This window comes from Arvicanthis niloticus, chromosome 19, assembly GCF_011762505.2.
Source record: "Arvicanthis niloticus isolate mArvNil1 chromosome 19, mArvNil1.pat.X, whole genome shotgun sequence".
NCBI classification, from domain to species: Eukaryota; Metazoa; Chordata; class Mammalia; order Rodentia; family Muridae; genus Arvicanthis; species Arvicanthis niloticus.
In genome coordinates, this window is record NC_047676.1 from 28,718,282 (window position 1) to 28,737,466 (window position 19,185).

The 19,185-nt window shown below is 42.9% G+C and overlaps 1 protein-coding gene and 1 long non-coding RNA gene across 2 annotated transcripts in view; one reads left to right on the top strand and one right to left on the bottom strand.

The window, feature by feature from the left end:
* Window positions 1-8,208: 8,208 nt before the first annotated feature.
* Window positions 8,209-11,548, bottom strand: LOC143435051 (uncharacterized). The gene is made up of 3 exons (XR_013105020.1): window positions 11,331-11,548; window positions 10,025-11,081; window positions 8,209-8,643 (listed from the first exon to the last, which is right to left on the bottom strand). It is a non-coding gene; the product is annotated as an uncharacterized LOC143435051 (long non-coding RNA).
* Window positions 10,705-19,185, top strand: part of Slc1a3 (solute carrier family 1 member 3) — a 73,518-nt gene continuing 65,037 nt past the window's right edge. Inside the window, exons 1-2 of the mRNA XM_034523395.2 lie at window positions 10,705-10,858; window positions 12,340-12,617. Of these exons, the coding sequence (XP_034379286.1) occupies window positions 12,437-12,617 (181 nt within the window). The 5' untranslated portion in view covers window positions 10,705-10,858; window positions 12,340-12,436. The remainder of the gene's footprint in view (window positions 10,859-12,339; window positions 12,618-19,185) is intronic.

The following is a 19,185-nucleotide window of genomic DNA, read 5'->3' on the forward strand; positions in this document are numbered from 1 at the left end:
CAATGCAGAGGCAATGAATTCTGTCCAGCTAGAGTGTCACACACTGAGGACTTGAAGATCTGTGACGGGGTTTGGTTTGGTTTTCTGTTCCTAAGCGGCTACGTGAAATGCTTACGGCGGCTCCGGGTCTGCAGGATTGACTTTTGTAATTGTTTGGGATTCTGTTTATCTGTGGGTTTTGTTGTTGTTTTTAGATTTTGGAAATGGCATCGTGGGTTTTTTTTGTTTGTTTGTTTTTGTTGTTTTGTTTTGTTTTGTTTTGTTTTGTTTGCAGACCTGGTTAACCTAAAACTTGCTAAGCTGGCCATGCTGGCCTTGAACTTGTGGGAATCCTCTTGCCTCTGCCTCCCAAGTACCACCACCGCTATGCCCCTAGGTGAATGGTTTCTTGTTAGAGTCAGTTCTGGAAGGAGTGGAATTTGCCTGGAAAAGACAAGCAGTAGGGAAGTGCCCTCTACAGATCTTCTTTCCATCTTCCAATCCATACAAGTTAAGAGCAAGCCCCAGACTAGGACCACAGGATACTATTTTTAATCATTAAAATTTCTCGAAAAGAAGCAGGAGAAAGAGCCATGGAGGAATCTGAAACCAGATAGAAGGGGAAAAAAACAACAACAACAAAAAAACCAAAACTTTAAATCCAAATAGACACAAGCCCAAGCAACTATCTCTCTAAAAGGGGAGACTGTATTCATGTGTCCAGGACATGTGGGGTGAGCTTATTTTAAATCAAGTATTAGATCTAAAACACATCGAAGGTAACAAAAAACACTGTTCTAGATGTAGTCTTTTCTGCCTGAGTCTGAAATGTTAGTGATTGCTACACCTTGATAAGTCTACCATTCTCAAGACAGGGCTTCTTCTAATGGAACAGGAAAGAACAAAACAAACAAACAAACAACAAAAAACCAAGGCTCTGACCAAAGCCTGGATAGAAAGGGGTGGAAGACAGGAGACATCCTGGTGTCCGGGGCTGAAGTATCCCCATCTGCTGTCTAACACTGTTCCTTTGTTCCTCCTTGAGGCTGGACAGTTCTTGGACGTTGGCTGCTGTAGTGGCAAATACCGGGCAAAGACTAGAGCTTTCTACAGTGTGCAAACCTCAGTGCAAACCTGCCCTTGACCCCTAATGCTACAACTGCTTACTGGGAAAATAAAGTATAGTTGCTTTATTTGTTTCTTTCCTCCTTGTACTCTCATACATAGTATAGTCTCCCCTCCCCCCACCTAATCCTCCCCTCCTCTTCTCTTCTCTTCTCTCTCTCTCTCTCTCTCTCTCTCTCTCTCTCTCTCTCTCTCTCTCTTTCTGTCTCTCTCCCTCCCTCCTTCCCTGTTTCTCTTTCTCTCTCTCCCCCACACCTCTCTTTGTCTCTCTCCCTCCCTCCTTCCCTCTGTTTCTCTTTCTCTCCCCCACACCTCTCTCTTTGTCTCTTTCCCCCTCTCCCACCCCATCCATATATCACACACCCTTTCTCTCTTCTTTAGATATGCAAACAGAAAAACAGAGCACCTTAAAAGCCTTCTTGAGGGGCAGTGGTGGCTCACACCTTTAATCCCAACACTTGGGAGGCAGAGGGAGGCGGGATTTCTGAGTTTGAGATCAGCCTGGTCTACAGCGTGAGTTCCAGGACTTGCTCCTGACATTTTCCCCTCATCGGAAATTCCTTTTCTCACTGTTCCTGACTATGAAAAACATTCCCACCTACTGAGTCTCCTCTGACATGCTGCCTTTTCTATAAAACCCCTTTTCCCCTTCCATGACTAGAATTAATCTCTCTCCTACTTGCCTGGGTAATTTTATTTTGATAAACTAACGTTTACTATACCAAACTTGTTTATGAAAATACAGAGCATTGTGTATGTTAATTAGGTGTCCTGTAATACTTCTATACATCGCAAAACGTTTAAATTGGGTTAGCTATATTCATTTCCTCAAACATGGATTGTTTCTTTTTGGTAAAAAAAAAAAAAGGAAAAGAAAAGAAATCTTTCAAAATCCTTTCTTCTGGGCTTTTGAAATGGGCAGTTTGGTTCTTACCTGTACCGCCCTCTGGTGCAATAGTGCCCCCCCTCTCCTCCCCTCGGGAATTTACTAGTTAATCTCGACCATCAGCTCTTCCTCTGCCTTTATCTCTTTCAGCTTTATTCTCCCTGCTGTGTTTTAAGATCCTTGAAGACTGCAAATGTTTTGAGCCCCCTTACATCCAGTCTTCCATCTACTGCTTTCAGGTGTCTTGGGGACTTTCAGGACTCTGAGGACAGTAGTTTCCCTGGGGATGTTATCTCAATGAAGTAAAATTGTGAGGCACCATGCTCCAGAGCTTTCAGAGGCTTGGGGTAAGTCCCGGCTACACGTTCAACCAGCTTCCAACCTCAGCAGTTGCTAAGTCTAGGAATCCAAGTTCCTTCATGGCTGAAGTGGGAATAATAGAACTTTCCTAACGATGGGATTGTTGTGACAAGCAAATGAGGTAAATATGAAGGACTTTGGCGCAGTGCCTGGCATAGAAGAAACGTAATGAGTGGTCGATATTTTTATGGTTATTACAGTATTCTTAACATTAAACCCCTGTACAGAAACCAAAATATCCTTACCACGTGCTAATCTACTTTAAATAAATTGGTCTGGAGAGGAAATCTCACTAGTCCTGCCAACTCCATCTAACACAGCTCTGTAAAGAGTAATCATTCTGTAGGCAAGCTACCAAATAGAAATAGAATGTGAGTCTCGCATGTAGCTTAAAGTGTCTACTAGTTATTCCAACGGAAGCAAAGGAAGTGTGAGATTAACCTCAACTTGCATTGTGTTTAAGATCGTTCTATTCCATAGAGTGGCTTTTTTCCTTTCCTATTTGGCAGGCTTGGTTCTCCATTGCCTTTTCCTACCTTTCTCCAGTTTTACCTGGTGACAGCCACCTTGCCAGGGTGAATGCCCACATGGGCAGCTGTGCCGTTAACCTTTTCCTGCTGTTCACATTAAATGTGAAGGGCATTTTTCTTCCTGGGAACCTGGACTGCTATGCTAGTCTGCTGACCCTTGATATCCCCACACAACCAGAGCTTCATTCCTTAGGATGGGTGGAGATTGGGCGTTATACTTCTGTCACAAGTCTCTGGAAAGAGGACAAGACACAACCCTCATGCAGGTGTGAATTTTACTGAAATGCTCTTCTGGACTCTTGCTTTAGCAGGACTTACCAGGAGATTGCACATCACTTGGCAGCTACTGATCCAGCAATGAATGGAAATGAATTGAGCTACTGCTCAATCCATCACAATAAAACAGAATTATTACAATATAAAAATCAATATAGGTGGTTGTTAATGAGACACTGTGTATTTGGGGGAAGACTGTGTTTCAAAACCCAGAGTGTGTTCTACGCGTAAAGGAAATATCTCAGCTACCAGCCGAAATCAAGTTCCAAGTGACTGGTAGCTATCATATTGGGCACCATAACTTCATAGCATTACATGGAAAACTCCTGCCTCATCCAGAAATCCTATGATGTCAGACATGCACACAATGCAACCGGTATCATAGGACAGTATGCTTTTCTGAAAATGATTAATATTAACAATGATTAACAAACTTCGATTCTGTTCCTGGTGCTGCCATTCACTTTGGGCAAACTAATTTTATTTCGTGTCATTTCTTGCCTGCATCCTGGTATTTAACTGGGTTACGAGGCCATGAAACATAATCAGTCTCTCTCAAACATCTCTGTTTTATTCCTGCCTATTTCTCCTATTACATAAGTGACTGATCATTACTTCAGACACATATTGTCTTTTCTTGGTGGGGAGGCAGCTGAATAGGCCTCTCCTCTGCATCGCCAATAACTCGGAAGTGAACTGTCTCATGAAGGCAGCTGGATAGAACTCTCCTTTGCATCTTCAAGAACCCAGAAGTGAACTGTTTCATGAAGGCAATATTTCCCTTATGTAGCTAACCCACAGCATCATTTCTTCCCTAACCTTTCAGTTTAGCACCAGCTAGCAGAAGAAGGGACTTTGCTCAGGAGCACATCATAAATCTTAAATGTATGTAATAACACATACACTAACTTTATTCTGACCTTAACCCCGGGTTGCTGGAACAGCATCCAACCAAAAATTATTTCAGCCATTGAGGTTGATTTGTGATTAAGGCCCAGACAGTCTCTACCATCCCCCTGCTTCCTCAGCTCAAAGCTGCATTTTCTGTTGCTTAAAAATTTGCATATTTTCTCAGTGCCTGTTTCTGATTCACAATAAACAATGCTCAGACCTCCTGCCAAAAAAATGTCCAAACGCGAAATAGTTGCTATAATAGTCTTTTTTGTGATGGCAACTTTGAGCTGTGTGCTTTTAAATTATAATTACTTTCTCCCCCTTACAAAAGATGTGTATCTGTCTTGATTGCTGTAATTATGATTCTATACCCACAAACAGTTATAAAAGACTCATGTCATCACTGTGCCTCACGAAACCCTTGCTTTTCAGTAAGCATCCTCTGGTGACTGTATTATGTTTGTGTTTAATTTGCGGCTGAGCCTAATGAGAAGTTATTAATCATTGAGCCTGTATAAAAATGTGTGTCCCTAAATAAACAGAGCAAAGAGGAGATGGCAAGCCCATTATTAACACGATGTGATATAGGAGTGTTAAAAGGGACTCAACAAATAATCTAGTCCAATCTAACTTTATGGATGACACTCAAAATCGGAAAAGAGAGCATGCAGTTTTGTGATTGAAAACATATCGGGACCAAGAGTCAAGGGACCCGAATTCTAAACCAGAATTTGACACTGAAAAATTATGGCATATGCTGAATTGACTTCCTTGTTCGTCTCTGTTTCCAAACTGATGTGCAGAATTAACCCACAGACTAGGGGCTACTTGGCAGAAAGAGAAGGAGTTAACTGAGAGAGGCTTGAGCCAAATGCATCACCCATACAGCCAGAGCAGCCTGCTTGAGTGTGTTTTATGTGGTGATGGTTATGAGAGGAAGACTTTGCTTTTTTCCTTCTTGAAGTTTGATGTTTACTGATGAGCTTTCTTTGAGGGTTAGACTCAGGGATGGACTGAGAGAGAACTAAAGCACAGTGAGTAGTAATGAGTTAGAAATTTACACCCAAGGGCCTAGTGAGCCCTTGGGAGGGACAGCTACCCAGCAGAGCCTGCGGGTTGGGGACCGAGATGAGGTGGGTGTGGCTTAGAGTTGGCTTTCGGAAAAGAAACACAGGTGAAGGACTTTCACTTTCGTTTTCTCTACTTTCCTATCCGCTCTTTAATAAAAGCTACTGCAGATGTCTTTTGGAAGGAGATGAAAAAGATTAGAAATTGGAGTTTCAAGAACTATTTAGGCAGAACCCCTCTTTTCACTATAATCCTGGGGAAATTCCTTAATCTCTACAAATCTCCTTTTCAACATCTGGGCCCACAGGACTAGTATTAACAGGAAATACCTCAAAGAATTCTTATGAAGATCAAATTTGTTGGTGTCTTAGAGTTTTATTGCTGCGAAGAGAAGCCATGAGCACAGCATCTCTTAAAAAAGAAAGCACTTCATTGGGACAGCCTTACAGGTTCCGAGGTTCAGTCCATTATGATAATGGCGGGAAGCACGGTGACACACAGGCAGACACAGTGATGGAGATGGAGCCAAGAGTTCTACATCTAGATCAGGAGACAGCAGGAAGAAAGAGCCACTGAGCATCTAAAACCTCAAAGCACCCTCCCACTCCCCACCCCCACCCCCACTCCCCACCCCCACCCCCACCCCCCCCCCGTGGCAACTTTCTCCAACAAGGCCACACCTACTAATAGTATCACTCTCTCTGAGCCTATGGGGCCATTTTGCAAAGCAACACAGATGGTGTGTATAAAAATACTAATAAAAAGGCAAGACGGGCCGGGCGGTGGTGGCCCACGCCTTAAATCCCAGCACCCAGCACTCGGGAGGCAGAGGCAGGCGGATTTCTGAGTTCGAGGTCAGCCTGGTCTACAGAGTGAGTTCCAGGACAACCAGGACTACACAGAGAAACCCTGTCTCGAAAACAAACAAACAAACAAAAAAAAACAAAAAACAAAAAAACAAACAAACAAACAAACAAACAAAAAAAGGCAAGACGGATGGATCGGTGGTTAAGAGCATTTGCTGTTCCTTCTGGGGATCAGAGTTGGGTTCACAACACCCACATCAGATGGCTCACAGACTATAACTCCAAGTCCAGGGGATCCGATGCCCTCTGACCTCCACAGCACCCACATGCACACAAAACAAAAGCAAAAACGACTAACATAGCTTAAAAAAATAACAAAAAACCTATTTTAAAAATTACCGCTGTGGTTGACATTGGCTATTTCATGCTCTTTCCCGGTAAACCAAGACTTCAGTGCTATAGAAAGCTGCCTTGTGCTAAGCAACTGGGGGAAACGCACTTTATAAGTCATATTAATAGCAATGATGGAATCTGTACTACAAAGTCGACCCCTTTGAGCTTTCGTATCAAGGAAATGAATCCACTGGGTTGTCTTAAAGCCCTGGTTAAGCCCGATTCTTAGCTAATTTGTAATAAAAGAAATTTAATTTGTAACTTCTTTCTACTTGAATATCTTTTTTTAGGGACTCCTCCTCTTTCTCATTTTCTCCCTTATGTCGGGGTTCTCTGCGCTCCTTCCTACCTTTACTCTGACCTCTTCCGAAAGCCTGGAAGAGGTCAAACCATTAGACTATGCCAGAGACACAAGTATAATACAGAAGAGTGAGGCAGGCAGGCCAAATGGCCTGGGGAGAACACATCCCTACGAAGTGGCCCTGACTTCTCGTTACTGATGCCTTCAAAGCCATGATGTTGTGAGCTTCCTGCTTCCTCAAGAGAGTACCAGTTTTCATGATCATGAACCTTCTTTTGGTCACGTTTCTCTTTTCAGCTTCCTAACTCAAGGGTGGCTTTGCATCCTATCTAAAAGGAGGATGGGGTTGAGATTGATTGGGTCTTATTCTTTGGCAGAGGTCAGCCTGGAACTCTCTATGTATCCAGTATAGTCTTAAGCTCTAGGCTATTCTCCTGCCTCAGTCTCCTCAGTACCAGGACTTCATGCAGAAGCCAAGACACCTGGCATAGTTCACAGTCTTCAGTGTGATGTTATGGGACACTCTTGCCTCTTTTCCAGGAGGAATCTCCATGCAACCCACCGGTGTCCCACGTTAAATCTTCCAGTGGGGTCCCGTGACTACACATCCAGCAGGAATCCAGATAGCTCCCACCCTCATCTTGCTCTCAATCTCATTAGCAAACTGGCTAATAGGACTCCCCACAGAATTCCCGTAACACTCTCTGCTCCGCTGAGTAATCTTTATGGATGTGTGGTTATGAAAGAAACCAACATTTGAATCACAATGATAACTTCCTGTTGGTCGACTGAACACATAAACCAACAAACACTATAAACCTATTAACCTCCACAGTTAACCTAGTTGCATTTTTTTTCAGTCCTCGTATGATTTTAAAATAAAATCCAGTCAGTTAAAAACACAACAACCCAGGGGGTTCAGTACAGATATTTCTGGTGTGTGTGTGTGTGTGTGTGTGTGTGTGTGTGTGTGTGTGTGTGTGTGAAGATAAAAGACCATCTACCCTCAGCCATGCTTCTTCTGCTCTATCTGGTCTACAGTTACAAACTGGAGGTTAAGTCAAGTCCTTCCCATTTCCCTCCAGATGGACTGTGGGCTCTACAGTCTGACAGTCATGTAGATGTCTTAGTACTTATGGTCATGGTCACTCCTGATGCCCACCAGGTAACGGGGGTGGGGCTCATTTGTAGATGGATTGCTTTGTTGCTTCATTGTCCTGTTTTTCCCAGGTTGCCTTTGCATGCTCAAAAGAAAAGTTGGCCACTCTTCTCAAAAAGGAACAGCATTTGCCTCGAGTGTGTGTTTGTTTGGGGGGTTACTTTGCTTTCTTCTGCAACTCCAATGCTAATGCTTCCAGGACTTCGTGACTCCGCGTCCAGTATTTTAAGTACTTTAAATGTAATACAGCATTTGGTTCATAATGGTTTTGATTCTTCGTTTATTTGGCGCTTCTATGAAGGGGGAGGGGGGAGATCATTTCAAAGTCAGTGGTCCTCCTTATAAAATAGAGGGAGCAGTGGGAAAAGTACCCAGAACAAATCAGGTGCCCCCAGGATATAACTTATAGGTTTTTTTTGTTTTTTTTTGTTTTTTTTTTTTTTTTTTTTTAAGTACATCAGAAGAAGTAATTCCCAATATTTGGCCCAGCCCCAAACCTTGCAGTTCATATGAACTCTGAACTGAGACTGGTTGCATCTCATTTTCTCATTAGGTTTTATTACAGCCAACAAAATTTTCAAGGGAGAATTACTTCCTTTCTCTATGAACACCAGACTCCTATGCTTTTTTGCACAAATTGAAATAGTAAAATGGTAATAGCCAAACTTTAGGAATTTAAAAAGGGGCAGGGGTGGGGGGAAGGGAGAAAAACCAGGCAGGCTCTCCTCTGTGCTAATCAGAATGGATTTCCAGGCCCCCTCTTCTTTCTCCTTCTCCTTCTCCTTCTCCTTCTCCTTCTCCTTCTCCTTCTCCTTCCTTCTCCTTCTCCTTCTCCTTCTCCTCTTCTTCTCCCTCTTCTTCTGCTTCTGGATTTGGAAGATGGACAAGGTGAAGCAGAAATGTTATTGATTTAAATGTTACTGAGACTACACTTAAAAGTGTTCTGTTTCTCTTTTGAGTTCCCTTAAAATGCAAATCATATACAGAAAAAAACAAATAGAGCATAGTAGTGACAAAGGCATGACTCAGGTTAAGATGCACATGGAAGGTAGCAACAGGAAACAAGGAGCTTTGGTTTATCACGGGAAGTGGTAATCAAAGGATCCGATCTCTTAGATGATATCAGCCAGTCTTAAGAGTTGCTCAATGCTCGCTGTTTATTAGGCTGGAGACACTCTTGTCCTCAAAGAACTTATCATTTAGTTGAGAAGCCCAGACTTGACATGATCTGAGAATGAAGGACACAGGCCAAGGCAGCATATCATTAAGTGTTAAGCAATGGAGTGCAGATGTTAAAGGATCTGAGGGACCAGAGGAAAGAAATGATCGCCGAAGGCTGAGGCTGACAAGAGACTGAAGGATTTTCATTAGCTTGTTAAAGCGGTGTTATGTTAGGAAACTGTTACAATTGCTGCTAATTTGACAGGTCAGGCACTCTTACAACTAACCACTGCTTTCCAACCAATAGTTCTTCCAAAGCACATACATGAACGATTAAGGCTGGCAGGGCACATTTTTTTTACATAGTTCCCTGGATTTGCTAATGAGGAACAAACATGCCTATTTTGGTGTGGGATGACAGACACAAACACTGAGCAGACTTTGCTAGGGGGTCTTAGGGAACCAGCAAATAGAATGTGGGCTGTGATCTTGGGTATGTTTTCATGTTTCTAGTGAGCCATTTTCTTTCACCTCAGCCAGTATTTAGATTTGAGGAGGAAGGGGTAACTCACTCTCAACAATTTATTTTTAATTTTTAGGTTGTCTATTTGTGCAGTCCATTTTTTTTTTTTTAAGGAAAAAAGTGGCAAAGGCTAGTATGGTGGCACACACCTTTAGTCCTAGCACTAGGGAGGCAGGGGCAGGTAAATCTTTGAGTTCAAGTCCAGTCTGGTCTACAGAATTGGTTCCCAAACAGCCAGGGCTACACAGAGAAATCCTGTCTTGAAAACTTAAAAACCAAACACACACACACACACACACACACACACACACACACACACACACACGACGCATACACGTGAGAAAGAAAGAGAACAGAAAAGAAGAAGGGGGAGGGAAAGAGAGAGAGAGAGAGAGAGAGAGAGAGAGAGAGAGAGAGAGAGAGAGAGAGAGAAAAAAAAATAAAAATGCCCAAGAAAGTATCAGATATAGTCTCAAAACCAAGAGAACTTTCTAACTCCTGAAAACGGGGGATGGGGAACATCCAGCATCCTTTAAAACCCAAGCAATTGTATAGCAACTTACCTTTGGATATTCTGAGTGTGCATATGCACTCTTGGTCTTGAAGCACAGTTTACTTTATAGTTTGGCAGCGATCCTGATCTTTTTGTGTTTCTTACCTTTTTCTGTCCGCAGGAAAAAAAAAAGCCCAATCAGATTGCTTATATTGGAGTTTTAAATTGCTAACACGGGGGCATGTCTCACCTTGTGTTTTGAGTAACTTTATACAAGTTGAGAGGGCGGCAGTAGGCATTCTCCTCTCTATACTTAATTGTATTCAGGATCCTTCCAAGAAATTTCAGTTATGTCCCCAATGCTAAAGGGGTGGGGTGCTACAACAGTTGTATGAGCAGGCAAAAGAACACCCTCTGACGTCCCCTGAAGGGGAGGAAACCTGAAATAAAGTGAGGTAATTAAACGTGGCCTTGGAGAAGTCTTCCAAACATTCCAATCCGGATTTCCAGAGTCCATGTGTATGCGCGCTTTAGTTTTCGATTCTTCTAGGTCCTGATTTTGCATTTCTAATAAAAGTGGACTGACAAAGCGTAAACGTGCTCTAAGGAGCAAAACAAAGCCATTAGAGCGTGCTTCTGTTGTGCCAAGATTAATCAATATTCCAGGGAGCTCGCCCCCCCACTCCCTCCCCGCTGTTTCCATTTTCCCACTCCCCCTTTCCCCAGCACAGGCTCCGCCTCTTTTCTTAAGTTGCCTGATAGTAAGAGGCGGTTTCGGAGCACATGCATGTTGTCAGGGCCAGCCTGCCCCGCCGCTCGCTGAGCTGTTACTCCGAGCTACCTGCTGGGGAATTCACCTCGACGTAGCCTGGGGTGTCTTCCACCAGGCACAGAGTCAGAAAAGGTAAGCGCAGCCTCCCACAGCCCGCGGGGCTCAGTTTCGCGTCCCACTTTTCTGTTCGCTGAGCGCCGGCGTAAAGCTAGCCATATTGGTAGGTAAGGTCCTATTAGGACTGAGAGCAGCCAGCGTGTGCTAACTATGCAAGCCCAGTCCTCTCTGGGTTTGAAATTCAGTTGTTCAAGGTTGTGGGGGTGGGGGTGGGTGAAGGAGATAAGAGGTTCGAGATCTAGAATAAAATCAAGATTGAACTGGTGTACTTTAAGGGGAACTGACGGATTAAGGACATCAGAACTATTAGTTAAAAAAAAAAAAATCTGGACTCTCCTCTCTTACTCTCCCCCACCACCACCTCCAAGCTTGTAATCTAGTGTAATGTATTAAATACATTGCAGGTCTTACTATCAATGACCTCAACCTGCAATTTTATTTCAAAGTCAAAACTAGTAAGTCTTTTTTTTTTCACCCTTGCATTTACCGAAAGCCTGCGAGTTGCAGCTACCTCCCCCACAGACGCACACGCTGGCTCCGTCTCTGCCAGATACACACGTCCGCAGGCGCGGCTGATCATCGCCAAAGACTAGGGATTAGGATTCATGCACTGCGGCAGGAGGAAGCCCATGATTTCCAGCAAAGAAAATGGTTTGGGCAGTTTGTATTTGAATAACCTAAGAGCACTTTAAAAGAAACCAGAAACCACACGCTGTAATGTTTGGAATGAAAGCTGGATTCTCTCCTCGTCTGTTCAAAAAATCCTAAATTTCAAAACACGGAGACAGCAGTGAAGACTCGCGTGGCTCGCGGGTTTGCCATGAACACAGATGTTGCTTTACGCTCCTACTTCTAGTGCTATGAAAACGGATTGTGATTTTAGATCTTTTATAGACATGCCCAGGGCAGTGTGCTACCTTTCACGGAAAAGGTTTCCCTGTAAAAGCTTCAAATGCATTTCTACCGTCACCTGGGCACTTGCGTTCCTTTTATGGCCCTGTTTACAAGTTAATCTGTTGATGTTTCTTCCTTGGTGAAATAAATGAATAAAACCAAAGACTCACACTACATATGCCAATGGCTACATGTCAGTATCTCAATTATCTCCGTTCGAGTTCTCAAGTGGAATTTTCTGTCTGTTTAGTTCAACCGGGCACTTAATGAGTGCGTGGGTTGTGCGAGGCACTTGGCTAAGTTCTGAGGACAGTGTGGGAATGTGGGTGCCTGGTCTCATTCACCTCTGAAGAACCCCTTACTCATTGAGGAGAAAGAGAAAACTGGAAACAGAAACACAACTTTTCGCTCATCTGTTCTAACTATATGTTTATTTTGTACACGTAGTCCATTAAAACGCACACAGTCTAGCCCGTTATCATCATAGCTCTTCAGTCTTTCTAATTCTCACGCAATTAACTCACTGCCTGCCATCCTGTGAGCCGGCGCTGATTGCTAAGCTCAGGGGGCTGTAACTTTTTTTCCTTTCTATTCCGCTCTAGTTGTACTCTCTGACACTGAAGAGGAGATTTCGCTTTCTGGGGACAAGTTCAAGACACTGACGTGCAAGGACGTGATAAATTCCTAGAAAGATAAAATATGACAAAAAGCAACGGAGAAGAGCCCAGGATGGGGGGCAGGATGGAGAGATTCCAGCAAGGGGTGCGCAAGCGCACGCTTCTGGCCAAGAAGAAAGTACAGAACATCACAAAGGATGATGTTAAGAGTTACCTGTTTCGGAATGCCTTTGTATTGCTCACTGTCACCGCTGTCATTGTGGGTGAGTCATTTGACCAAAACCAAAATTACAAAAGCCTGTATCCTGTTTCTGTGGGACACCTGAATGCCCGGGAATGTTATCAGACAGACTGTAGGTATTCAAACTGATAGTTCAGGGTCTCCTCTGCATTTGAAGAAGTTGGGTTTTCTTTTTGTTTTGTTTGTTTTGTTTTTTTTTCCTCCTCTCCAGAAAAACAAACAAAAAATCCCAAACATTTGTTGGGAGCCATATATGCTACACACATGACAATCAGGAAGAATTTTTGGTAAGCGTCGTGTGCATCCTTTGATTGTGTGTAGAAGAGAAATAAGATAAATCTCTCCCATGCCTCGTGAGGATAAGAGAGTGATAATTTTATTATTGGGTAGGCTAGACTTGATCAAATGTTATCGTTATACAATGCCACTGCTACTTAAAATTGATTTATGTAAGAGGCCCAAGATGAATCGTGGGCCTCTAACAAAAATTATATCCTTAGTTAGTGCGGCTTGAAACTGAGTATAGGTGCTTAAAAATGGAAGTCAAATCTGCCTGTGTTTGGACGCTCTCATGCAGTGACTCCGGAAGGTAAACTAGGAGATTGCAAACACAGGTCTCTTTCATTCCTTGCCTCATGGGGCCTGCCATAGCTAGCTATGTCATTTCTGAAATATTTCAGTCCCTTACTAATTTAGCATGGTTGACGGCAATCTATATTAATAAAACTTTTGTTTGCTTAGTTCAAATAGCTTAGTTTGCTATTTGAAGTTTTAGTTTACTACTTAACGGACAACACAGATCTTACCTTAAAATACTGATTTAAAAAAAACAAAAAACAAAAAAACAAAAAAACTAAGTATCTGGAAATTTTGACCCAACCAGTATAAACATCCTTAGGCTAGAAACATATAAGCTAATAATAAGTTCTAAAATAAATTTCTACCAACTTGGCTCCAAAAGGCATCTGTGTAAAATTTTTATCACTCCAAGATATCCATAAATTTTAAGAATTAATGACGTCATAAAAAATTTTAAAAAATAGATATAACTTTGTCAAGAAACTTGACTTCATGAATGACAAAGTGAAATGCAGCAAGAGAGAAAAATGTGTCACAGGCTTTAGGTTTATCCATTTCAACAACTTTGGCCCTTCTTGATTGTTGATTAATGAGTTTCCGATTCATTGTAGAAAAACTCAAAGGTGACATGTCCTGATTAAACCAGAGAAAATAATAGCTTTCTTCATTTCAGTAGGTTCCCAGCTTTGAATCCATTCCAGGAAAAAAAGAGATTTAACACTGTCGTTTTCCTGGAATGTTAATATAAACTGCCATGTTCTGGCTTCATTTTATGCCCAGAATCACAGCTGATATCAAGCCAAGAGATAGCATAATGCAGTATTTACATAGAGCTAATCTGACTACCTTCTCCGAGAGTTTCATGTGTTCTCACTTGTGATGGTGGGTATTATACTACAGACTCCCTCATTTTATGGATGGAACTGTTCACAAAGAGATCAATCAGCCTGCCCAAAGTCTCTATGCTGGAGAAGAGAAGCGACCTCAGTCTGGTGCCAAATGCTGTTCTCCCCACAGAAGGGCCATCTTGCTCTTGCCCTGCTGACTACTGACTTGTATGAGCAATGCTAAGATAGGGAATGTCCTGTGGTGTGGAGGCCAGCAACGCAACACTGCTGATTCAGCTCTACAGCATCAGCATGCTACCATTTGATTGACAGTTAAAGTCACGGAAAAGAAAAGAACGAACGATCATTCTTCTACAGTTAGGTCTCATTCTTCAGGCCCGTTTAATACATACCTACTCTCTGCATTAGTGCTATTTCCATGGAGTTCAGTATGTTTTCAAAAGAGATAGAATTAGCTATTCAAAAGAGCTCATTCTGTAAGACAGGAATATTTCCATGAAAGAATAGAAGAATGGAAAATAAAGGACGGGGAGGGAAGTCGGATTAATTGAGAAGGAAGTTGGTAAATACAGTGAAACAGCCAGCGTCACTCCTCACAAGAAGAAAATGCCAGGAATTGAGGGTCTGTTTTCTCTAGCATTCTCACTTCCTAGCCCAGTGGGGCCTTTCCTCAGATTTGTGAGAACAGCACTCAAAGTTGGCAGAGCTGGAGTCGATAAGTTGGCTGGATGCCCCCATGGTTGGCTTTACTAATGGAAACTGAGGAGTTAGAAGCAGTAAGAAGAAGAAACACAAAGAGACAAAAAAGGGCTCATTGACAGTCAGAGAGACCACCGAGTTTACACCAAAGGTCCTGAATAGCAAACAAGACAACGTCTAAGCAAACAGATTTAGAGAAAAGGAAGATGCCTTTTGTTATCTATTGGTGTATCTTCCACTGAGGGCCCCGCCGAAACAAAGACTCCACTTGTCACTGGAGTCCATGTCTACATTAGCCCTTAACAAAATAATCGGGGAGGAATATGTCTGGATGCCAATTCTTTATTTGAGCATAAATAGGGGAAGGAGTTAAGACAGATGCTACCATGTGAAGGAGAAGAGGTCATTTTCCTCAGATGTGATTGTGAATCATAGATAACAGTTTCCAAATTCTTAGGCGAGGTCAGCTCTCAGGGAAAGGTGCTTCAAAGTTTATCCAACTCATTTTGTGTTGTGTTGTGGGTTTTTTTTTTTTTTTCAAATAAGATGAATATTTATTTAGTGTGGAAATGGGAACTAGACAAGAATACTGTGGCCTAGGGATAGAGATTTGTGACTCCATGACTCGAGAATAAAGCAGAGAATTGCACTGATTTTGGCATCACATCCTCTCCAAGTACAAACGTGCTGTCAGGTGCCGTTTCTAAGCAGCGGCAAGGTGTGAGTGTGCTGTGTTGTGATAAAACCTCATTACTAGGGAAACTTGGCAGCAAGATAGAAGACATCAGCAAGCTCCAAGTCCATTTGGAAGAGTTTGTGAGGAAAGTCTCAGACAGCATGTGTCTTCCTGGTTACTGCAAACATTTGATAAAAAGGACTAAATGCTCAGAAGAGGGCTCACTGTCTCCCTTCCTCTTGAAAGCACTTTCTCATTCCCAACTCTGGTTAATTATGTTAGAGTGACCTCACATCTTCCTAAAAGAAAGGGGAAGTTCTTTGTCTTATTGAAGACATAGAATGTGTTCCTGTCAAGAGAATGTATTCCCTCCTCCCCCCCCAAAAAAATAACCAGGAATAGGAGGTCATGAGATCAACTGTAAGGGACAGGAATCCAAGAATAACAAGCCCCAGATCTATACAGCACCTGATGTTTTACCTTGTGGAGTTCCCACAGGCAACATCTTCTCTTACTGATGGTGTTGCTTGATGATAACACACAAAGCAAGTTAGCATCTGTGTATCCTTTACTGGAATTTGAAAGAAATTGACTTCTCAGAAAAGAAAATACATTAGCTACATTTTTATTTATCGTTTCATCCCATTCTCTAGCTTCTTCTGGCAATAAACTTAAGTAGACGAAAACTCAGTGGACTCCAATAACCTCTCAAGACAGTGGCCATTTGTGGATGCCTCTTGAGATAGGAGATGGGTGTCTGGGGAGTTAGGCAGAGGGAGATTATTTGCCTCTGATTTCATTTCTGTAAAATTTGAATTTTCTATCTCCTTTATATACTATCAACTGTTACCTTCTGTCTATTAAAATAATAAGTTAAAGTACTTATACAAAAATTCAATATTATTCACCAATTTAACAGTTACTGGAGGTTGTATATTTGTTCCTGTGCTATGCAGTGAGTTTCTCTGATCTCAGGTTTACTGGAAGAGAAGGATAAAAAGTAAGATGAAAAGGAAATATTCAAGAGCCAAAGGTAGTAATAGAGAAGTTTGTAATCTGAACCTTTAAAATACGGTAATATACACACTTGGTTTTAGTAGATGCTCCTTTTGTGTGCTGGTACCCCAGAGGGCTCCATCTTCTCATAGGCTTGGGAGCCCTGAATATGCCATATTCATAATAAGTGAATCTGGGCTTTTGATAAAGAATATACCTGGACTCCTCCATTAGTGGTGTTTTTCTTTATCTGTGAAATCCCAAGCACAGCACTTCATCTCTCTGAGGCTGTTGTTACCTTATCCTTCATCACAGTTACATCCAGCTAACACCAGCCACCTCTTCTGCTGGGTGCCACACACTCTTCTCTACAACCTTGCTTGGACCTTACATCAACCCAGAGAGGGAAGCACCTTTATTGTTCTTGTTCTGAAGATGAAGAAACTAAAGCACAGACACTTTCTCAGTGTTGATGCATATTGAGGAGAATTCTAGGCAGACATAGTGACACAGAGCAGTCAGGATTCTAGGGCCAAAGGATCACTTGAACCTGAGAATCAGAGCGAGAGCCCATCACACACAGGCGTACACACACACACACACACACACACACACACATTCACAGACACATTCATGGACACAGACACATTCATGGATACATACACACACATTCACAGACGCACACACACACACACACATGCCACTCTAGCTCCAGTTTCACACTGGTATTCACAGTCTACATGCCGGTCCCATCCATTCTCACCCCTGCTTTGCTGTCCCTTACCTAAAGACCTGTGCCGAGCCCTCCGTGTGAGAAGTGAGAAGGAGGGACTCATTAGAGATCATTAGACATCATCTCTAATGAGATCATTAGAAAGGGCACTCGTGAGACACGATGATTAAATGAAAGAGGACGGTGGCCCAACTCTTATATGACTAAGTGGTTGAACACAAGGGCTAGCATACAAGAGAAAGTTCCAGGAATCAGAGCGTGCTCCAATACTGAATGAGCTGTTTGGAATTCCCTTGAGTCCGAGACAGAATGCACCTGCTGTGACTAGACAATGGATGGGGTTCACTGCCCTAAACACTCAGAGGGCGTTGCTAGCACATTGTAGAGGATAGGGATGGCTTTGGATTATGGGAGTAAGCACTATATGAGGCCATTGTCCTGCATAAGCTCAGCCCTTTGTGAAAGTAGTGTCTTTCAGAATCGCCATCACATACTCTGCACCTCAAATACTTGCACTGCTCCAGTTGGCTAGGTTAGCCAAAATAGATGAGCCACTGGGATATAGTATGGTTTGCTATCATCCGGAGGGCTAAGGAGAATTGCAAGTGGGATCACATGGGTGATCTTGATCTGCTTGAGCCGTGGGGTGGGCACAGTCTGACTCCCATGCTGATGTCCCTCTGCCTCCTGAAGCCCCTGACAGTAGGCATCTCCACATAGACTGAACAGCAGGAATCCAGAGAATAGTAGACAGCTTTTTAAGCTCCATAGTTTCTTCCACATCTCTGGAAGATGAGAACAGAACTTCAGAAAGCTGGGGGGAATGATAACCCCGACAAACCCTCCCCGGACACGAGCAAAGGCATCTGTGCTGCCGTTCATCAGAGGGTTCTGGGCAGAAGACTTGGGGGAAAGGAAGTCATCTCCTTGCCTTGGAGAAATAGCACAGGGACTAGCAGTAAAGACTGAGTCTGCAACACACACCCCCAAACACACTCAGAAGCAGACCCTCAGAAAGGTTATCAGAGCTGAGGGGGACCAAATATCTGGCACACATGCCAACTAAAGTGTTTCAGGAAGCTACTATCTCTGCACAGGTGGTCCTGTGTGGCATAAAGGGGGATCAGAGCTCTGGCTTCTGAAATCAGACAACCTTGCTTTATAGACCAGTTTCTTGATCCAAGCCTCTCTTTTGTTACATACAAAAAAAAAAACCTCTCTGCCTGGTTCTGTATCCAAGTTCTGCCTCACACAAGCCGTGAAACCAAAGTGTATCCATAATACATACAAAGGCCTGTGTTCTGCTTACTTGTTGCCGTGGAGAGATCCATATATATTTTACAGTTTTGATGAGGTTTGTGGGTTAGAAAAAGCCAGATCCAGGGATTTAAGAGAACTAAATGTGAGGATGAGAGAAGATATTTAACCTGGTTTAGGCTCAAGAGGTAGGGCTCCTGTTCCCTTGGCTGGAGAAGAATACCAAGGGAGTTGTAGGAAGAGACCTGATAGTTGTAAAGGGCTTTGAGAGGCAGAAATAAAAGCCAGAGAGTGATACAATCATTATCTGACCCTTTCCACCATGGCCTCTTGAGCTGGGAGAATCCCCAGGCAGACATTATCAGAGCACAGAGTACCCAGCACCAGACAGGAGACGACTCTCTCAAGAGAGTAGGGAGTTACTGGAACCAGTGTTTTGTTAAATGTAATATACTTAAAAGTTTGGGGTTTTGTTCATGCCTCTTGATGATAGGAGATTCTCTCTCTCTCTCTCTCTCTCTCTCTCTCTCTCTCTCTCTCTCTCTCTCTTCTCTCTCTCACTTTTCTCCAGTATTTTTGTGTCTGCTGCTCATCAGAGTTGGGGGCATGCAAGAGCAGCAGAGCCAGGGAGAAGGACCTGACTGCTTCCCCAGAGAGTCAGTCAGGTTGTTTTGAAGCAGACTGAAGACTTGATGTTCTTAGATTATCTCTGGGTTTTGTTTGCTGTTTTCCCCATTGTTAATCCAGACAAGAGAGAAAAATGAGCAAGCCAAGCCATTTCTAATTTTTCTTTCGAATGGGT